At 47.2% G+C, this 22,378-nt stretch overlaps 1 protein-coding gene and 1 pseudogene across 1 annotated transcript; both read right to left on the bottom strand.

Moving 5' to 3' along the window:
• Window positions 1–977: 977 nt before the first annotated feature.
• Window positions 978–6,164, bottom strand: LOC101768813 (inactive protein kinase SELMODRAFT_444075). The gene is made up of 10 exons (XM_004969029.4): window positions 5,947–6,164; window positions 4,820–5,069; window positions 4,420–4,556; window positions 4,251–4,345; window positions 3,129–4,156; window positions 2,747–2,907; window positions 2,277–2,353; window positions 2,028–2,175; window positions 1,703–1,852; window positions 978–1,616 (listed from the first exon to the last, which is right to left on the bottom strand). The coding sequence occupies exons 2-10, from the start codon at window positions 5,040–5,042 to the stop codon at window positions 1,389–1,391; spliced, it is 2,247 nt and encodes a 748-aa protein (XP_004969086.1). The 5' UTR covers window positions 5,043–5,069; window positions 5,947–6,164; the 3' UTR covers window positions 978–1,388.
• A 9,955-nt stretch (window positions 6,165–16,119) lies between these two features.
• Window positions 16,120–21,825, bottom strand: LOC101758000 (annotated as a pseudogene).
• Between the last annotated feature and the right edge of the window lie 553 nt (window positions 21,826–22,378).

The raw sequence follows: 22,378 nt of genomic DNA, 5'->3' as shown, positions 1-22,378 counted from the left end.
ACACGCCCCCATGGCGAGAGGAGCCAAGGACGGAGGGTGGACCGCGCGGTCCAGCCAGTTGTGGCTGTTGCGACCACCGTACCGGTCAAACAGCCCAAGGCAACCCCCTGTTCCGCCATGATTGCTCTTCTCTGCCTGCGCGCCCGTGCACGGACCACCACGCCGTGGCACAGTGGCCTCCTTGCTCGCAGACTCGCAGCCAGCCACCGTAGCTAGCTGGAGCACTACACGAGTTGCTACGAGCCGGCGTACGCGTACGCACGGCGGCAGCGGAGATGCCGTGGCCCCTGGCCGGCCGTCGTCCTCTGGCCTCTGGCACGGCGCATAGGAACGCCAGGAAATGATGAGCGATGGTCCGGCAGTGGCAACCAGCCACTGGCATGCAGTCGATGCCGCGACGTGATGTGTCCGCGCGACGGCGACGCCGGCCTGGACGTTTGTTGCGGCGAGCGAGGCGAGCGCCGCAGAAACAGGCAGAGCAGAAGGCCGGGGCCAACGCGGAGCTACATGGCCAGCATCTTTTCGCCGTTAGCAGCAGGGAGGCAGGCCTGCAGCGAGACGCACGCAGCCGTTACAGTGCAGCACTGTAGTACATGGTAGGGCGCCATGGCCGACTGGTTGGGAAGGAGCGCCGTGCAGCAATTCTGGCGCTTGCTGGGTCGCTGGCTGTATGAATGGGATGGTGAATCCTGAAATTCCCGTGGTGCCATCTGCCGTTGGTCAGGGTTTAGAAGATAACTCTAGTTTATGCAGCTGACTCGGGGCCTGTCCTGTAAGGCCAACCACTCACTCATGTGGCATTATTGCGTACCAGCGGTGTTACCTGTAGCACGACGGACGCAACACCATGACTGACAAGAACAGCGTGGAGATACCGCCCCGGTTGTGTATGTCAGTATGTCTGTACGTGCAGCAGGGCTACTTTCAAGAAAGTGTGAGCAACAGTATAACAATCACGTCCAGATCCAAATCACAAATAATTGCTCCTGCTGTCAACCAAAATCTAGTGTAATGCCAGTTGCCAGCCAAAATCTAATTACATTGGAAAATTGGCTGGTTTGAATGGGACATCAGGCCTCGATCTAATGTGATGATAACAAGGACCAATGCAATATTTTCCAGAACGGCAGAACCATTGCCTTGAGGCCATTTGCCACCGCATTTCCTCGAATCATCATACACAAAATAAGAGCTGCCTCGGAGCTCAATATACTTGTAACCTGCTAACCTATTACCATTTCCACTATACACCATCACAATATATCAGCAAAAGCTCTCAGCCTACAATCGCTAGCAAGTGAAGAAAAGAACAAAAAGAGACAGGGAGGTAGGGCGAGGGAATAATACAGAATTTAACATCTCAACTCCACTGCTTTATGTGAACAGCACTAATATCTGTTGGAGATGCTCTGCTTGTCTCTGTCCCAAGAGGCCCTCAAAGCATTGTAGGAGCGTTTCCCTTCGACCGTTCTTTGCGAATCTTGTTGGCCCGGGCTGCTGTACTCATGGAAATGCTGTTGTTCATTCAGCATCCTCCAGCTCCTGCTCCCAGAATCACTACTGCCCGTAACTGAACCAGAATCGACGACCATGTCACCCTCAAGTATGCGAAGAACCTTTTTCACAAGACATAGAAGGGGTAAGCATACATAATCTAGTTTTAGCAGTGGTTATGATAAGAGTTGAGGATGGTGCCACTAACATGGGACATGCGAGGCCTTGCATGTGGGTCACGTCTTATGCACAAGTTTGCTGCGTGCAGCATGCAATGCACCTCATTTTCACAGTAGCGGTCCCCTATACGCGGGTCTATGAGTTCATCGATTGCATACGCCTCCAAGAAAGGGCGTGCCTGGTGCGATCCAAATATTATGAGTTCAACACAAAGTTACAGGTTATATAGAACAAGTTCTGTAGATAGGGTGGAGGTCCTATGAACATATAAAATCCACACAGATTATTGGGTACCTTATCCATCCGAAAAAGACTTGACTCAGAAGAAATTAGGATCAAATAAGTTAACTCACCCATTCAGTTAAAAACTGCTGGCCCTTTGGTCGGTTAATGTCAACTGCCTTCCGCCCAGTGACAAGCTCCACTAACACAACCCCAAAAGAATACACATCAGCTTTCTCTGTTATTTGCCCACTCTGAGCATATTCGGGTGCCAGATAACTGCAGACAGTCATAAAATCCTCTCGTTAGATGCACTCTAAAGTTGAAACTGCCTATGATGATATATTCATATAATAAAGTCATAAAATCTCAATATCTACCCAAATGTGCCAATGACTCTTGTTTCAACACCCATGTCACCATCAGGTTGCCATCGTGCCAGGCCGAAATCTCCAACCTGTCGGGGAATTATAGGGGAGCTTACAATCATACCATGAAATTAAGAGGTCAACAGGAACCACAGAAAAAAAAGATTGGATGATGGCAGAGTTCAGCAGACAATATATAATCAATTTACCAATCTATAAAGAAGATCCGCACAAGATAAGACTGTCCTATCATGCAGAGAAGTGTAATAGCAAAGAATAAGATGATTGGCCTCCATAAACAACAATACCCAACTATCATCACAAAAATTAATGGAAACTATAGTCCACCACCAGTCAATATAAGTATTGCCTGATGATTGCATTAGATACAGAATCTTCAACATATATGGAAAGATGACTAATGCCAAAGATACAAGAACAATGCTTAACTTTACACTCCAATCAGTGAGATAGGACCATACCAGTGGTTCAAAATCATGTGTGACAAGGATGTTGTTTGGTCTCATGTCACGATGGATTATGCAGCCAACCCTACATTCCTCGTGAAGGTACCGCAGCCCACGAGCAGCACCAACTGCAATCTTTTGTCTCGCAGCCCACTCCAATGTTTCTCTATTACGACCTGAATGATATTTCAAGAACAGCTTAAGAGACAGATTTATGTCAACATCACTAATTCTGTAGGACACTTGGCGCCAAAAAAGTGAAACAGGGACAGTGGGGGAAATAAAAGATCAGGAACACAAAAGTAGTTGGTGCGTAATGAACTTGCACACAGCAAGTATACCATAACCAAAACTAACAGTTCTATATACATAAATGCAACAGAGAAAATGTTCTTACCATAAAGATGTGAATCCAAGGATCCATTGCAGATGTACTCGTAAACTAATAAACGCCTTTTGTCCTCAACACAAAAACCAATCAGCATTACAACGTTTCGATGTTGTGCACAACTAAGAACTTCCACTTCTGAGCAAAACTCAACATCACCCTGGGAACTTGCAAGCTTGTGTTGCTTAACAGCAATTGCCTGGCCATCAGGAAGGACGCCTCGATGAACAGACCCAAATCCACCTTCAGCTAAGAAATTTGCTTGGGAGAAGCCACCAGTTGCAAGTTCCAGTTCAGCATAAGAAAACCACCGAGGAGGCTTTCCGAAAACAGGAGCCTTGTGCTGACATATTGAACACAAAGGAGGTGGTCCAGGAGGTGCACTCCTTGCCAACGACACAGCATCCCTAACATCTCCACGGAAGTTTAAGTCTGACCTGCTTCTCATAGCACTAATTTCATTCAGGAGATCTAGCTTGGAGATCTTTTCCAGCAAAACATCCGCAGTTGCAGTACGAGTTTTCCGTGGACCTTTTCCAAGTGATCTTGAGGATGCAGATGCCTGCATAATGTCTGCCATCCATGGCTGAACAGAGAAAGTTGCAGGAGGGCTCGGTGATTCACTGTCAGAATCAGAAATATTGACATCCGAATGCTGAATTTGATCCTTTGTTATTTGCACCTCTTTCTTCAGAGAACCATTTGTTTCACAAGCAGAAAATGGAGATGTCCCAGGATCTGAACTTGAGACAGAGGATGTTCCCACTTCAGTACTACTTCCAAAAGGCGTCTCCAAGTCTGGACTGCTATTTGGGGTTACAGCCGGTCCTCGAGTTGAACTATGTGCCTCCTTAATATCAGTAGCGGTTTTACCAGTAGAACCATCCAACACAGGTGGAAGTGTACAGGTTGATTTAGACTCTTTCTCAGGAGATCGCACAAGATTCAATCGGAGGACTTTAGGCTGAGAACGCTTCATTACAACGATATTGCACTGAAGCTCCTCCACACAACGCTTCTCTTCATGCTTCAACTCCCTGAGCAGCAGCAACATACAATTAAGCAAACATAAACCAATGAATGGAAGTAGGATGTATTCAAGAAAATATTGTTTTAGGAGTTGACCATTACTTGTCTAGCACAACCCAGCTTGCTTGTGCACGCTTACACTCGGCAGCCACAACACCAGAAGGAGAGCCAGAAACAAGCTTAGTCTTCACAATTATCTACAGAAATGGCAATAAATTAAACACGATGAGTTATTTAAACATCTAAATAAGCAGTAGCTCCGGCTCCAAACCTTGTCTTTATGATACGCATCAAGCTTTTTCATCATTTGATCGCACTGCTCTGAGATATCATATTTCTGATCCAACATAGACTTATGGCCACTAGCGCAATCACCCGCAAACAGAGGAAAGCCCCAGAACTTCCTGCCTGAAATGAAGGAGAGGTGCAGATATTTCAGGCAACTAGTGCACAACCTCAGCAAATGTTGACGATTCTACTGAACAAAGTCCATGGAATTAGGTGATCATTGAAACTAAAGTGGCTATGATTAGTAGCGCAAGCAAACGTGCACAAGAGCACTTATTGGTATTCTAATATAGCAAACACAAAAGCCAAATAGGGAAACAAAGAGCAGCGGATAACAGTTGATTGCATAGTTGTTACAGAGGCGCAAGGAAAGGAAACAGTACCAGAGGTATGAGCCGGGATGACGACCAGCACTAAGATGCTTCCGCCTGGCTGCACGACGTGCGTGAGCGCCCAGATGATGGCCGTCTTGGAGATCTCCCTCGTGGCCGCCCTCACGGCCACCACCACCTTCTCCTCCGCCGCAGTCGCAGTGGTGGCGCCCTTCTCGGCCACGGCCTTCCCCTTCCTCTGCAGCAGCTGCTGCTGGGAAGAGCCCACCATCATCCCCTTCCTCTTGAGAACCGGCAATGCCTACAAATCCAGAAGCTCTAAGCCGCCAACCCAACTGCCAAAGCAAGAACTCCACAACCTAAGAAGAAGCGGCCAAAGCAGCAGCTTAAAGCGAACTGGAAGTGATGCCCGCCTAGTACAAACAACACAACAACCGCGCCGGGGGAACTTTAATGGCAACGGCGATAGGAGCCGCTGGCAGTTACGACCAGAGTTCGACGCTGCACCTGTGCTTGGCTTGGCAGGCAGAACCAAAAAGGCGAGCAACACGACCGGAGACCAGTAAAGATGATTGCGGTAAAAGGAGGCGGCCTTTTCCCCTGCTCTGGGTGCGCTGGGTCCCGACCCACCCGAGGCCGCGGATTGAGAGAAAGATTGCAGCCTTTATGGGCGGCCGGCAGACGGCAGCGGGGGCACCACCGCTGCGCCGCGCCTGTGCTGCGAGCGTCCTCGCCGCCACTGTAGACGGGAAAGGTGACCCCGCCTCCCCTCGGCAGCTCGGCTCCGTCTGCTCGTCAGATTGCACAGTGCCGCCTCGTCCTCCGCCCGCCTAGTAGCCTGCCCACACGATTCCCGGCACGCCGCAGGAATCCCCTATCACAAACTATTCCAGTCCTCGCAGATCTCGCCGCGCTTCGCGCCTCAAAAACTGCCTCTCCATGTGGGAAGGAAACAAAACGGGATCGAAATTTCTCCCGAGAGGAAAATCCCCACCCCGAAACGCGGTGAGAGATTCTGCTCGCATGTCCTTCCATAAACGAACGGCTGAAAAAATAAAATTGGGGAAACAAAACCGACCAATTTCTGCAGCTCAAATCCGAGCGACCGAAATCGAAACCCCCGCAAATGAAGGAGCGAAACGGAGAACCGACGGCACCGAAGGTGGGGAGAGACGCACCGGAGAACGCAACGGCGACGAACGAGCTTGCCGGCCTCCGAACCGCCACCGCCGCCTCTCCTCCTCGCCGAGCGCCGCTCGCGAACCCTAGCCCTCAGTGCGAGCGCGTGGAAGCTGGGGCGGAGGCGTTGGAAGGAGTGGCCATTAAAGAGCCAGGGCGCCGAAGCAATTAAACCTCCATTGCTCCGCGCTACCTCCTCAGCTACTACTACCTCCACTTCCACCTCCACCACCCCGCCCGATCGCCGTCGACGGCTGGATTGCCCGCTCCGCCCTCCAATCTTCGCCTTATTAACAGCTCTGCCCCTACAGCCTGAATGAAAAACGCATTTAAAAACCGGTGGAGCCCCGGGCCCAGCGCGGCCCACCCGTCGGTTCCCGATCGGACGGCCCGGGAGTAAATGCTGCCCAGGGTGCCCTCGTGGGCCGAGCAGGCTCTTCCATGCGGGGACCACCTGGCAGGGAGGATTAGAGCGGACTCGTGGCGAGGAGGTCCCCCTCCGTGCAGGGGAGGGCAGTGGCATGGTCCTCGTGGACGTGGTCCACCAAGGGCTTAGCTCCAACTGCTGGCTGCTGCCGTGCTGCTTGTTGCAGTTGCTGGCTGCAGCCGCTGGCAGGCAGGCACCACTGGATCCCAGGGTTGATCTGGTCTCTGTTGCTGCTTGCCAAAAACTTTGTCTGAACTTTTACAGGCCTCTTGGCTCGATGCAGTGGAGACGGCCTCTCTAGGGTTTATGCGGGCACTTATCCGTTTTTGTGGTCACGTGTTTGTATGGGCGATGTGGCATCATAGCAGATGAGCCTAGCTAGCATTTGTCCTGGAGCGTAGCAAGTGGGGTGTGTAGCTAGTTCAAAATGTATGCGAAGGCTAAAACTAAGGTTTTATTCTTGGTCTTCTACTATTTAAGTGCGAGTCGTTGGTTTTATTCCTGATACTCGTACAACTCGTTTTGTTTTCTAAGAAAACAATGGTTTCGATTAATGAAATTTTGTCATGTAATAGCAACTCTTTATTAATATATTTTTCAACAAAGGTTTAATGTGACCTCTTTGTCAACAAAGAAAATGGTGAAATTATGAAAGTGAGTAGCGAGGATAAAGTATCCAACCATTCATGCAAAACGTGCAAGTGCAATGTTTTCTTCCGAGGTAATTAGCAAAGTTGTGTAGTGAAGATGACTCAGCGTAAACCGGCACAACTTTTATAACCCATTGGACCAAAAATCCTAAATAGTCATTGGCAAGATGAGATATGTTCGATGTGAAACCCTCTAACAAATCAGAATAGCCCTATTTAGAACCATCTAATCATCAATAGCAATGGCGACCACTTCCCCCAACATGGTGGCGTCCTCCTCCCCAGTTTGTAAACAGTATATGGACATTTACAATCCCCATCTTATTTATCTCTTTTTCTCCTCTAGGGTGATTCCGGCCTCTTCCTTGAAATGGAGATCTTAATGCGGTCATTCCCTCGACCATCAACATGCTAGAAAGAAAGTTTTTTCATTCCAGGTGAAAAAAATATCTGTTTATCCTAAAGTATTGAGATTGAAACATAGGCTTTTTCTTCTTCTCCTCTTCCAAGCATTCCCATGTTTATTTGTCAACCATACATTCGACATGAAACTTAAGACAGCGTCCATTACACGACATAGCCTAAAGTTGCCCCATGGCATGCATGTTCGCTTGGAGACAGGCAACACCCTCATCTCTCTAGCCATCAATCCATTGTGAATGGCCAATACAACTTTGTGGAGCCTCATGCAGCTGCAGCTTTATATTTGTCAGTCATGAATTTAATTACCGTGAAACTTAAGCAACATGTATTACACATACCCCTTGTCCCGTGCATAAGTGTTCGCTTGGACCGCCACAGTACCGCCAGGTGTATTATTACGAAGCATGCATCAACATCTTAGTATGTACTACGGTGGTGTTTGGATCCATGGACTAATTTTTAGTTCGGGTCACATCGGATGTTTGGATACCAATTAGAAAGGACTAAACGTGAACTAATTATAAAACTAATTGCATAAACGAGGGCTAATTTGCGAGATGAATCTATTAAACCTAGTTAATCCATAATTATCACATGTTTACTGTAGCATCACATGGGCTAATCATGGACTAATTAGGCTTAATAGATTCGTCTCGCAAATTAGCCCTCATTTATGCAATTAGTTTTATCATTAGATTATATTTAATACTCCTAATTAGTGTGCAAACATCCGATGTAATAGGGACTAAAGTTTCGTCCGGTGTATCCAAACACCCCCTACGTCCTGATCGACATTGATTTTAGTCCTTCGGATGGAGAACGTCGCACATCATGGTACACAAGTGACAACGCGTACGTGCAGGTACAGTACACCGCAACTGTCTTGTCTTGTACTCGTACAAGATCGAGAAGGAGAAAGGACGACGACGATAAACACGAAATGTAGCGGCGCACTGTTATTTAGCGGTCGTATGCATGCAAACTGCTACGGTCCTATTCATTTTGAAATCTACATAGCCTATTTGTCTTGGAACGTGGCATTCCACAACTTTCCAAATTTTAGATGTAAACTTATCTTAAATTCATGGGGGTGGGAGATGGAAATTGATTCTATAGATCCTTATACTGTGTTTCTAATATGCAATTTAGAACACGCTCTTTGACTCGCTTCCCTATAGCAGAAGTGCAGTACATAATCTCTCCCATCTGGCCAACAATAATATAAGAAATATTTCACGTACAACTATATTAATTTAATTAATTTGTGTCTAAATTATAATTATTAGAATGGAATTTAATTCCAAGTATCCAAACAGAACCAAAGTACTCGTCATATATTCTCCCAAGGAGATTATGGTAATTACGTGCGGGCAGGGCGCTGTTGAGTACTGTACGTGCCACCAACCAACCTGTATCTACTCCTAACCACCTACCTCTCTCTGTACCTTGTACAGCAAAACATATACATGATGAGCTCCGGTACGTTGTCCTATGCGTACTCAAAGCCATGATGCTCTGATGCCCCCTTGGGCAAGTGGTACGTCGCCGCTCGCCAGCAAACAAGTAAATGTTGTATACCGACCGGCCACCGTTGCGTGTATCTATCTCTAATTTCTGTACGTGTGCGAGCCATCGGTTTTGTGAATCATCATGGTCGGCTGTCCGATTGCATCTGCCATGGCAGAAGGATATACGATCGCGGAAGATGCAGGTAAATACTAGCATAGTACGAGTGTAACTGCCTAGTAGCCGGTAACTAGCTTGTAGTAAATTTGTAGCACGCCATCTTGTCTGTTTCACCCTGCAGAAGATCCTTCCCGTCCAATACGTGCTGTGTAGCTTCATTCACGATGGCATAGTAATAAGGACCAATTTGGTGGAGCTCTTTGTAGCTCCGACTCCATCTAGTATTTTCGTGCAACGCAATTGTTCATGTTCTGTTCGTGAGAGCTGCTTATTTTCTGTCTCCTCTCTCTCCCTCTCACAGATGAATGGCTCCTCCGGTTCTGGTTCCTCTCACTCTAAAGTGCTTAGAGGAGCCAGAGCGGGCCTGCGCCCTCCTAAACGTGCCCGTAACCTCTGAGCTTATATGTGTGTAGCTCGTCGCACATGCCTGAGGTTACCATTTCCACGGTAAAAAAAAAAGAGGAATAACGATATGACATGCATGTAACATGGTACATGGAACAGTACGATGCACGGCACTGCAGTAGGTAAAATGTATTACTACTGCTACAGTACCAGCAGCAATTCTTTTTAAAGCACCGGGAATCTTACCCGATTAAACATGCAGCAAGAGACAGCACTAGCAGTACTACGGGCGTCATGTTGATCGAGATTAATAGTCCTGGTTATTGTATATGGCAGAACGAAGCAAAAAAGTATGGCCTGCCGATTGCTGAAGCATCACCACACACGTATATTTGCTGATTACTGAAGCATCACCTCACACGTACTCGATCGATGAGGGCAGTAAAAAATAAAGGGTCGTTTGGTTCCCAGAACTAAACTTACCTGTCATATCGAATATTTAGATACTAATTAGTATAGTAGTATTAAACGTAAACTATTTAATTGCATAGATGGAGGCTAAACGACGAGACAAATCTATTAAGCTTAATCCATAATTTGACAATGTGATGCTACCGTAACCATTTGCTAATGATGGATTAATTAGAAATCAATAGATTCATCTCAATATTTAGCCTCCATCTATGTAATACATTCCTAAATTTACCCAAATTTACCCAATGTAATACGTCCCTAAATTTAGCCAATGTACGGGTACCAGTAACTATGTGCTCCACCAGGTGCATGAAGAGACAAGAGATCACGTCCGGAGCCGAGGAGGAAGACTACAAGAGACAAGAACGTCAATCAAAACCTGTCCGAGAAGTACCGGCCTGACTTTCGCTGGGTCGTCAGTCACAGTCAGTCAGCTCCTTTTACCACTGCGGCAGTGCGGCAGCCGCCTCCTTTTCGGCCGAGACTGTGCAGGCCTGGCCTGCAGGATGCACGGGCACGGTGTGGGGCGCGCCCGCCCGTCGTCCTGCTGCTGGCTGTCTCAGGTCGGGCCCGCAGAGAAGCCATCATCGCCGCCGCTGGGGCTCCTCGGGGCGGCCGGCGTGCATGGCGTCCGCGCTGCCCCCGCTCGTGAGCGACATGGATCCAAAATGGAGGCGCAGGATCCCCTCTGCCTGTGAAGTCGGATCGATGGCGCCCCAGCGTATCTTTGGAGTTTTGGCAACATTGTTCTGTCACACGCAGCAGATTAATTACTAGCCTTTTGATTTTAGGCCCGCGTGGCTGAGTCCTCCTAGTTGTTGTTTGATTTGCTTCAAAAATCAGCTACTACGAGTGCTCTATCTTTCTTCTTCTGAAAATGATTCAACTTTGAAGGAGGCTAGTTTGGAGATGCATTTTCGTCAGGGATGACGATAGCTCTGCATACGATTTCGCCCCGTACCATGCTGATGCCGGTGCCGTCCGAGGCTCGAAGCTGTACCCACCAGCAATTAAAAACATCATTTAAAATAAGAAACAGTACTTGGAAATTGGGAGGAAACCAATGCGAAGCGTGCGTAAATCCTGCGCCTCACCTTCCCGCGCAGGCGTCACTGCGTCAGGCGGCCCGGACGGCAAATAAGTGGCACCCCCCCGTAAATAACCAGCACCCGACTGGGCTCTTACCCCGTGGGCTTTTCACCCCACACAATTTGAACGAGCAAGCAGGGCCCACATTCTGACGTGGCTAGTCGCCCCATCCCGACAACGAAACGCACGCCGTTCGGCTGTGCCGTCCCAGTCGCGCCGTCGACGTCACGTCCCGCTCCGCCATAACTGCCGTCGCCGTCATGGTCGCCGTCCGTCCCCGAGACGGCGTCACGGCTGCGCGCGCCAGGCCCAGGCGCCCAGGCAGGCGCCGCGGATCGAGTTCCGTTGAGTAGCGGGATCGGGGGAGAGCGCGTGGGAGTAATAAATTCTCGTGGGAACAGCCCGCTGAATTCGAGGGGGGTTTGCTTCCGGGGCACGGCGATTAAGGCGGGGACGTTTTGGGAGGAGAGGGCTTTGCTTAATTATTGCCGCTTTTATACCTCGGAGGTTGGGACTGGTACGTCCTTTGAAATTGCAGCTGATGTGCTCCTGCATCTCTTTGTCTCGTGTGGCAAAAACAAACTCCCGATTCTATTTTCCCAACTCGTGCTTCCAACTTAGGATAGCTAGGCCATCGATTTCTAATTACGGCTCTGTCGGCAGCCCAACACACTTGGCCTTCTGCTTGCCTTCTTTGCTATTTTTTCTTACAACTTCTTTGCTACTCCTAGTACTAGTACACGGGTGTGCTTATTATTAAAAAAACTTAACTTATGCCTACTGGGATTAGCTGGGTGCAATGTCATATTTGCCCACAAAAATAGCTGAATAGAATCCAAACATGACATTGCATCGCATCATAAGATTTTGAGTACTATATTTGTGGGCAAATTTTGAGACCTATGAGTACTTATATTTCTGTATGAGAAGGAAGTACCTAAGAATATCATATCACTAAGATGGTATTAAATACTAAGAGGATTTTACAATGATTGAAAAAATGAGAGCCGTCCATCCAGTGAAATTTTGCGGTGGAGAAAGTTAGGAAGTACTAAGAGATACCTAAAGAAAAGTATCAAGAAGTACAATTATATTTCCTAGACCACTCATGATAATTGATTGTTTGATATTTGCATTTTTATGAGAGTGTTGACGCAAAATCCTGAAGGTGGTGGACCCTGCATCACCACATGAGGACCTGGGAGATCTGCTTAACTCCAGTGCAGAATCCAAATCGGCGCGCATGGTGTGCGTGGGCGTGCCAGTCAGTTTGACCATTCAACTGACAAGGTGGAGATAATTCTCTCGAAGTTCGATGGAGTCGGCCGATCGGGCCGATTTAATATAATTTACAATAACCATCAGCCATACGGCCGATAGGAAACACGATGTGTTGAGTTGTTGCTCCACCATAGCTAGAGCCACAAGCCGATGAGATCTAAACTAACATCACCACCAATATTTTTAGGTGAAACCACAGCGATGCGCCCGGTAGTTGTAGTCTAGAAATATTTAGCAGGACGTTAATCTGAACCCCGCCAGCTGATGAATCCAATCACAATGGAACTTACTCCCAACAACACTCGAAGGGGTAACCAAGATTAAGATGCAACAGACTATTAAATGATCTATCGTCTATGATGAACCGATCTAAAGCTAATTAAAGCAAACTGAACGGCAAGATGAAATAACAGATAAATATCAGCCGATGCAAGCTTAATCAAGGCGGGATAACTAGTGAATACCGTAGATCGAGACAGAAGCGATGCGTCGTAAGTCAAAGATCCAAGATACTCGATAACTGGTAGATGAAACTAGACGAAACCACAGCGATGCGCCCGGTGGTTAAAGCCTAGAACACCTGGTGACGGAACTTTGCAGCTCGCCAAAGATCGAGATCGATGCAGCCCAGCTTGCTAGAAAGAACTCGTCGAGAAGCTATATTACTCCTACTCCTAATTCAATGGCGTGAAGCCGAAAAGGTAAATAAAGGATAAATGTGTTGTATATTGATCGTGTGATGATTCTTTACAATAGCCACGTCCCTTTATATTTGTAGGGTGGACGTTACATAATTGGCATCTAACCACGCACAAGGCAAGTCACGTACACAATCTTTTCTAATAAAAAACTCTATCTCTAACTAACCCAACTCTATCTCTAAAATATTTTATTCTATGAAACAACCTCCCGTACATGCACAGATCGGCCGCATGCATAATTATTCTGGAAGCCTCCCACGCATGGCATGCAAAGTGCACCAGAATCCATGTTGTATATTCTAATCATTTTTATCCATACGTGCTGGCCTTTCCTTTATATCATCCTTGCCTCTCCTTGCCGATCAATCCAATAAAGTCGATTTGGACTCCGTGCCCATATACACGCATGCTAGCTTCTTATTGTTGTACGTGACTCCAATTATCTTGTACTCCGAATTTATAGGATTGGTCAAAATCCGGTGTCAACACTGGTGCAGTAACCAGCAAGCTTTTGTTGTCAACAGAGAGTGAACGCAAATTTGTGAGCATTGTTTTCTAGTCTAGTCTTAGGCCAGTCTCAGTAGGAGTTTTATGGACATTAAGTCACATGCTATATAAGCAATTTTGCTGACTTATCATGGGCATTAAGTCACATGCCATATAAGCAATTTTGCTGACTTGGCAAGATTTTTACGAGGAGAGAGGAGAGAGTTTCATCATATGTGAGAGGAGTTGCATCCCCATGACACTCAACAGGCACGATTACCTAGTTCCCAGTTTTGGTAACAATACACTAAACTGTGCACTGAGACTTATCTTAGCTATATTGTTCAAATTGTACCAACATGAAGATATGCCACCTTCCCTCTCATAATTAACTACTCCTATAATATAACATACCAGAACTAGCTTTGCGCTTGATGTTCTGCAATTTCTTCTATTTTGAAAGAAGACAAAGAAAGATTATAATTTGAACGAAAGGAGTTCTATTGTGATTTTGAAATATTTATAACTAATTTGTTTTATCACTATAACTAATAATCATATAAAAACAATGGCTAACCCTAACTTTAAGGGTGATGCGTTTTTGATGCCACATGATTCTTCTTTTCTAAAGTCCTCTTAGACCCTGTTTGGATCCATCCCAACTAAAGTTTAACCAACTAATTTTAGCTGGCCAAAGTAGTATCTGGCTAAAAATTAGTTAGACATGTTTGGATTCACCAGCTAAATCAGGTATTTATCAATCCTACCCCTCTCCCACCTCCTATCAATCTTCCTGCTCACGCGGCCACGCCTCCACTAGCATCTTCCTCATCGCACGGGCCGAAGCCACGCAAGCATAGCGGTCGGCAAACTACAGGCAGCGCTACTCCGCCACTCCGCCGGCGGCTCGGCTCCTCCTCCACCCGACGCCTGTGCATCATCCAGGGCGCACGCCGCCGCCGCCACCACCCCTCATCCCGCTCTGCGGGCGGCATTACGTGCCGACGATGCTGTCTCCCGATGTGGGCACCTCGATGGTGGAGTCCTTGTTGCTGATGGTGGCGTGGCGGCTGTTGTTCGGGTCCTGGTCGTAGAGGAACCCCTTGAAGAGGTGGTCATTGATGGTGACCATCACCTGCTATGCATACTCGTCCTCATCATCCCATAGTTCAGCGCCGCCTAGTGCATGGATGCCGTGGAGGTGGCCGGGCCCTAGAGGCTCGCGCCCAGCGAGGCGCCAGAGGCGGTCGTGGCCGCGCTGGCATTGACTCATTGAAGTCAAGGGAGAGTTCATCCCTGCGGTCAGTGGCAGCGAAGGAGGTGACCCAGTCCGCAAAGGCGCTGGTGTCGGATGGGAAGCGTGCTACGGGGAGCTGAGGAAGGGAGGGTGGGCAGCTGGGTCCCAGGAAGGCCCGCGCGGGCCGCGACGGCACTATCGCCGGACGTGGCAGCGCGGTTGGAGGCCGGTAGTGCGGGATCCCAAAACGAGTTGTCATTGTCATGCTCATCCCGACGAGCCATGTTGCGTCGGTGGGGTAGGATGTGGCGACGCGGCAATGGGGAAGGACGGCAGCGGGGCGATGGAGTTGGTGGGCGGTGCTTGGTGGACTGCGGTGGGAAAAGGGGATCAGGAGGAGACCGACAACGGCGGTTCGGGGATGTTTGCCATGAGATAATGCTAAGGGTATTTTGGTCTTTCACCCTTTCAGCTAGTTTTAGCAACTCTTGACCAGCTAATGGCTAAAGCTCTTTTTGGGCTGTAGCTAAAGTTTAGTTGTGTTTTAGCTGGACCCGTTTGGATCCAAAGTGGCTAAATTTAGCCAGCTAAACTTTAGCCAAGGGATCCAAATAGGGCCTTAGTCGCTAGTGATCTTTGATGCTTCATCTTTTTATATCCCACATCCATAGCGATGCGTGAGATAAAGGACGATGTGCTCCTGCGTTTTCTTGCTCACTCCACACCTGAATCTAGCATTCCAGATAGGCCCTGAATATTGGCACATGGTGTCAACTCACTGCTAGGCTTAGGTCCTAGGTGGTATAGTTTTCATAAATCATATCATCCGAAAAACTGCAGTTTCTGAAGTTGAAAGGGTCAACTACTGCAGTCTATGAAGTTGAAAGGGTCAACTACTGCAATCTATGAAGACTACAGTTTTTTTTTTGCAGTTTCACTAAAATTGCTAAGTGTTTGGGGCTTGCAGTATTGTTTTAAATCTAATACATCGTGTTAGCCAACTACCGTGTTCTTAAGGAAAAACTGAACCAACATAACTTAGAATAAAACATTTGCATCTTTAGTTTTTCAAGTATTATTTTTTTCCACCTTTGTGATCGTGGAAAAATATTATTTTTTCCACCTTTGTGATCGAGATTAATTTGAAGAAGTGAGCCTAGCTCAACGGGTTAGGGTGGGAGGTGATGATCGTGCACTCTAATCACCAGGGCCATCTCCAGGAATTGGAGTCCCGTGTGTTGAATGCAGAATGGGGCCTTAAAGATTATATTCAATATAACTAAGATCCATTTTCATACTAAGTCATTTCACACAATATTTAGAAATACTTTAAATATTAATGCTAAAAAATAAATACAGTACTAACCTCATGTTCAACTAAAAAGCATCATCCGTCTAGTATTTCTTGAAATGAAATCTTCAATTATGTCTTCATAGTTAATCTTCTTCAAGACATCATTTTCAAGTGCTATAGTCGCCAATCCATTAAGTCTTTCTTGTGTCATAGTAGAACACAAATAGGATTTCAACAACTTGAGTTTAGTAAAGCTCCTTTCTGCAGATGGGATGGTCACAGGAATGGTTAACAAAATTCTGTATGCGATAAGGGCATTGGGATAAAAGGGACGCTTCTTCAAAAACTTCAGAATATCTAGAACCTATAGATTCTTTAAGTAAATCTTGGATGCCAATTAATTCTGCAAACAATTCTTGACCATCAATATCTTTATGTTCTCCACTCTTAAGTGTGTTCTCAAGATTGACACAATGAGCCATCAAATTATTATCATCCAAGGATCGAGCCTATCTGAAGTAAACAAGAAACCAAAAATCTTTTCATACCCTTGATATTGTTCAAATCTTTTGGTGAGTGAAACTATATCTTGATCAATAACATATATAAAATAATTGACCCAAAATGACTCCTATTCAGATTGTGAAACATTTGATGCATCATCTGCAGCCTCATCAAAATGTCCTTTTCTTTTGATTTTGCACTTGGGACTGAACTCAGGGTGAATATCCATCTCCATTGCAATTTCTTTTGCGGCTTCCAATGCTTTCGAAAAGCCAGTTTCTCTATACTTCTTAAAAAAGCTAATCAGTCCCTGTACAGACTCAATTGCAATATCAATAAGCATATCTTTTGATTCTAGATGTTTGCTGATCAAATTAACAACAGATAATATTTCATACCTTATGATTATTGCCACTAAAAATTCAAAGCTACCAAGTTCATTTTCCGCTAGCGATTTAGCTTCACTACTTCTCAGTGGGTCATCATCAGTTTCAGCCACCTGTGGGATCTGAAATCTTATAGCCTTAACACTTTCAAGATGACTCTCCCAATGAGTAGCTGATAATGACTTAAGAGTCAATCCGGATATGTTATCATTTTGAATTTTCCACCTTTTTGTAGAATTAGCAAATGTTGTATAGATGCGTTGGATAACTCCAAAAAATTCTATTCCTTTCTGACAAGACTTTACCATATCACAAAGTGTAAAATTCAGACTATGACAACCACAAGCTGAATAAAAAGCTCTTGAATTTCTATCCAATACTTTCTTCTGTACCCTTATATTTTTCCCGTTCATATTTGACCCATTATCATATCCCTATCCTCTCAAATTGTCTACATCAATATCAAGACGTTTCAATTTCTCTAATAGAACATCAAATAATCCTTGCCCAGTGGTATCATTCACATCCAAAAAACCTAAGAAGGATTCTTCGATGCAAACAGAACCTGAAGATGTATCAACATACCTTATTATCAAAGACATCTGCTCTTGGTGGCTTGCATCAGGAGTACAGTCAAGTATAACTGAGAAGTACTTTGCTTCTTTTACCTTGGCAACAATTGCAGAAGTGTGGCGGATCCACTTCGGATCTACTTGGTTAAACATGATTTAGCCGCCTGATACGCGACGCTCATGCCTAAGCCGAGTAAATACGAAGTGCCGTCGGATTTTCCTCCGATTTAACCACTTGAACAGGACCATTTTAGCAGAGTCACACGAAGGTGAGCGGTTCCAGAGAGTACAACAAGTCCACCGAGTTAACAAATTAACCACTTAGTTTAGTTGCGAAAAGAACATCAGAGTCTTACAAGGTTTTCAGAAAGACAAAAGAAAATAAAACCACTAGCGGAAGCAATCTTCGGGGTCGGACGTCCTGGTGAGGCCAGCCGGGACATCACGGATCCCTCTCCTCGCCGTCCGAGGAGGGATCCCACTCGACCGTCCAACCCGGAGGGAGCTGGGGCGGCCAAGTGCCAGCAGGAGAAGGGTCGGGGGCAGCAACTTCACCTGAAAAACAGGAGCCACAACAAGGCTGAGCTACTAAGCTCAACAAGACTTAACCGACAGGAGAAACTACTCCACACTTCTAGACATGCAGGGCCTTTTGGCTGAGCTTTTTTTTGCCAAAAGCGCTAAGTAAAACCCTATTTTTCAAGTTTTAGCTCCGGTTCTAGGTTCATTAACCGGTCTAGGTTTTGCAACCTATTCTAAGCAATCATAGAACCCAAGCAAGGTATGTATATATCAACAACCATGTCATCATCAGATTCCTCATTTACTCAGGGTGACATAGCGATCAAGCAGTCTCAAAATGTGAGAGGCAGACGAATCGATTCGAGTTCTTTAACCATGCATGGTGAACCTAACCTCACGACATCCGCGCACCCGGAGGTCGCTTCCTGTGTCGGCCTTCCCCATCAATTCCCTAACCCGTGTCGGGTCCATTTCCTTTGGTGCAAGGTTCCATAGACCCGGCCTCTGCCGTTCTGTGACCACGCTTGCCACCACGTGCGACAACCAGCAGGGGAAACTCCGTTCCAAGAACAATGGGGCGACCACTCACGTCTAGGTTCAATCCGGTACTAGGCTTCCTCATCCCATACTAAGTATGAGGTTAGTACTTTCAAACACTTGATCACGAACACCACCACTGTCGGGCCTTAGCAAGTTTTCATAGACAGACGGGGCGATCATCCGACCACCAAAGAGTTACCCAAAACCCTGCCCCGTCCATCGTCCTTATAGTTTTAACAGAAGGGTAGACATCCAACTCCTACAACTCGCGAGTGACAGGGAATCACTCAGCTTTTACCGTCTCCTAGTTAAGCAAGCAGCTACTCGGTCCAACAGCTAGTGTTCAGATGCATAGGAAACTAGATCATGCATCTAGGGTTTCAATCAACTTCTATACGTTAATGCACAAGCATGTTTTAAGGAAGGCATGCGCAAGTTTGGAAAACAACACAGGGTTTTCATGCAACCGGGGCTTGCCTTCGAGCAAGGAGGAAGAGAACTGCTCGACTTCGGGGGCGGCTTCGGCTTCTAGGGGCAGGAGCTCAGCTACAGCTTCGTCTTCTGGCGCCGGGTGTAGCTCGTAGAAGCCGTCGGCGAGGCGCAGCTCTACACGAATGCAATGCAAGAGTTAGCATAGACGGTTATTTCAACAGCAACACTTGCACGTCTGAGCCCAGAAACTCGCGACAAAGAGCAGGAGGGTGGGGAGGTTCAAAGGAGCTGGTGGAGATCGAAAGGTAAAGGTTGTAAAGGAACTTATGATCTGATCCTTCAACTAGAGGATTTGTATACTAGGGATCCTCAGACTCAATCGCTGAAGGGTTCCCAAGTTTTACACATACACCCTCGGTTTGAAGAAAAGATCACAGCCGAGCCCTCGGGCGAGGCGGATAGGGGTCGGCGGAACAGATAGGGTCGGGCGAGACGGAACCGGGGTCGGGCGGATAAGAGGGGTCGGGCGAAGCGGACTGGGGTCGGCAGCTTACCTTCTTCCTACAAGGATAGCTTGGGGTCGGGAAGAAGCAGACTTGGGCGGAGGGACTAAGGCTCTAAACAACGGCTAAGTCCGGCAGTGCTCCGGCGGCGGCGGTGCTTCTTGTGGATCACAAGTGAGCTTTTACGCAGCACAGAGGAGCAAGCGGCTGGGTGGCTTGGGGAAAACGGAGTGGAGCCGAGAGGAGAGTTCCTCAGGAACTTAGGGTGTGGCGCTAGGAGCTTGAGCAGAGAGCAAGAGAAATGGCGGAAGGCAGCAATGGCGGAGGGAACTCTGGTGGGCTCGCGCATTCCCTTTTATAGCGGCTGGGACGGGGGAAGGGAAGCATCGCAGGAGCGAGAAGGGGAGCGGCGTGAAGGCCGGGGAGAATCAATGGAGTGCTCTGCCGGGGCGGCGATTGAACGATGAGGGCGGTGGTGCAGGACTTCGGGGATGACGCCAGCGGTCATTGGGCTCTGGCGTCAGGGCGGCGCAGGAGCGGGTATGCCGGTGGTTGAGATTTGGCGGAGGCGGGCGTCGCCGTGCGGTAGATTTGATGGACGCGACCGGGTTAACGGCGCTAGAATCGAGGGCGCACAGGTGAGAAGATAGGCAGCCGCGAGCGCGCGGGCGAGCGCGGAGCAACAGATTGTCGGGCGGCTTCTGACAGGGCGGGGAAAGGAGCTGTCGCTGCCGTGGTCGGGGTTGGCGAAGGAGGAATCGTTGGGTAGCGAAGACCAGGCGGAGCGACTGTGTTCGAAGTGACGGAAAAGACGGGCGACATCGGGCTCTGCGGCCGGGATCTGGCGGTGTGATGATGGGCGCGGGAGGCGAGGCGCTGTAGAAAGGTTGCAGAGGGGCTTCCGCTGCCATTGGGGAAGGGGGCGCGAGAATCCATTCGGTCGCGGGTCAGAGACGAGGCTGAGCGGCGGGCGTCGGAGAAGACGAGCCACGAGGCGGGGAGACTCTGAAGCGGGCATGCAACTCGAGTGCGCCTGTCGCGAAAGATCTGGGGGAAAAAGATCTCGCGGGTCCACTGGTCAGATAGAACGGACGTTTGGGAAAGACTTAGAAGAATCCGACGGTGGGTTGGTTTTGGCGGGGTCGGAACCGGAGCAAAGCGGGGAGGGGTCGGGTCTCAGGGGTCGGGACCGGTCGGAAGGTTGAACACTCAACTTAGGCGCGGAAAAACTAGACAGATGATCAGGGGCTAGGATTAAGATTAACTGGGAAGATTTGGGGCCGGTCGTCACAAGAAGCTAACAACTTTATTAATTCATTTTGGATGGAAGGACCAACATAGTGATCACGGATTTTTTTTCATTGGTGATGTAGTCAATGTGCTCTTTTATAACTCGGTCAAATTCAGCCACCATCTGAACCAATCCTAAGAAATTGCCATTGTTGTCTCGATACAATCTGCTATTACTGTCACGAAATGCTATATTATGTTCTGCGAGAAATTTTACAATCAAAAGAATCCTGAGCAAAACTTTTCTCCAATGCTCTCTTTCCTTTTCAAGTTCTCGCTGGGCAACATTATCAATTGTTTGATTCTTCCCCAACCTAAGATGGAAGTCATACCATGAGGTCCTATTTGTGACATGTTCTCTACTAATTTCGTGCTCTTTAAGCCTATGGATAAGATGAGACTAGTCATTGAACCCCTCATTTGCTAAGTAACCTCTCACAAGGCCCTTCCTCAATAATTTGTAGCAAAAATAAAATACCTTGTCAAGTTGTTTGCTGTACACAAGCCATTCTCTCTCACACTTTTCTCCATTTGAGAGAACTCTACTGTATGATAGTGCGGAAAATCTTCTGAAGAATTTGTCTCTAGGACCATGCTCAATGGACAAGTCTCTTTTAGGACCCTTTTCTAGCAAAATATTGATCATTTTAGGATCAAGTGCATCCCAAGTTCTTGGATCAAAGATATCATGCTGGAAAGAATTATCGATGCCATCGCCAATATTACCATCAGTACCTCTAACGGCATCAGCAATATTAGTCTCATTACCTCCATTGCCATCGCCATCTCGTTCTTCTCCGTCTGTATTACCGTTGCCTTCATCAACATTATCTTCTGGAATTTCAGCAAATGGAGTCTCAACCTCTATTGCATCATCACAATGACCACAACCGTAACCAACATTAGCTTCTGGAGTTTCTCTGACAACAAATCTATCAAGTGCACCCTTTTGTGATTGAGCAAAAGCTTCTAGTCTTTGTTTCTTCTTAAGCTTTTCAGCACCAAATTCATACTTTCTAATTCTTGTAGTAGACATAGGACACCAACGTTTGTTCCATAAACCAAACAAAAGTATTGAATTAAATCAAATAGCACATGTACATGTACAAGATTTGACAGATTTGTCTTAGTAGTTGTCTACTGATTTCAACGAAAAAAAAGCTCAATAATTGCACCACAATTCCACAAATCAAGTAATCTGTAATCAACGAGAACAGGAAAAAGAAAAGTAGAAAATGATTAGAGATCAGGCCTGTTAGAGATTGACTTTCAGAGTCTGAGTTTCAGTGTTGCGACGGCAACAAAACAAGCAGCAAGGTCCGGCTCACGGGCTGAATGGCTGATCACCAGCGACAGCCGACGAGGTGCTGCGGCAAGGCCTGTCGCTGCGATGGGAATACGAACTGCGGAACTGGCGAACTGCCGATGTGGCAACACATGACGACGACGGTGCCCTAATGCCCTCTTGTCTCCTAACCTGGCATGGCCGACATGACGATTCAGTTTGCCCTCGAAGCCTAGAGTTGCCACAGCTGACAGCCCACAAGCCGATGGCCCACGAGTCAGTTTGCCACGGGCCATGGTTGGGC

This window comes from Setaria italica, chromosome V, assembly GCF_000263155.2.
Source record: "Setaria italica strain Yugu1 chromosome V, Setaria_italica_v2.0, whole genome shotgun sequence".
Lineage (NCBI taxonomy): Eukaryota > Viridiplantae > Streptophyta > Magnoliopsida > Poales > Poaceae > Setaria > Setaria italica.
Note: the sequence above shows the minus strand (reverse complement) of the source record. Positions and strands in the feature narration are given on the sequence as shown.

Coding starts and splice junctions, on each gene's coding strand:
- LOC101768813 (XM_004969029.4), bottom strand. CDS start 5,042: ATGATGGTGGGCTCTTCCCAGCAGCAGCTGCTGCAGAGGAAGGGGAAG. Junction 2,176..2,276: donor AGAGTCATTGGCACATTTGG/GTAGATATTGAG, acceptor GACTGTCTGCAG/TTATCTGGCACCCGAATATG. Junction 1,853..2,027: donor AGCAGTTTTTAACTGAATGG/GTGAGTTAACTT, acceptor GGATCGCACCAG/GCACGCCCTTTCTTGGAGGC.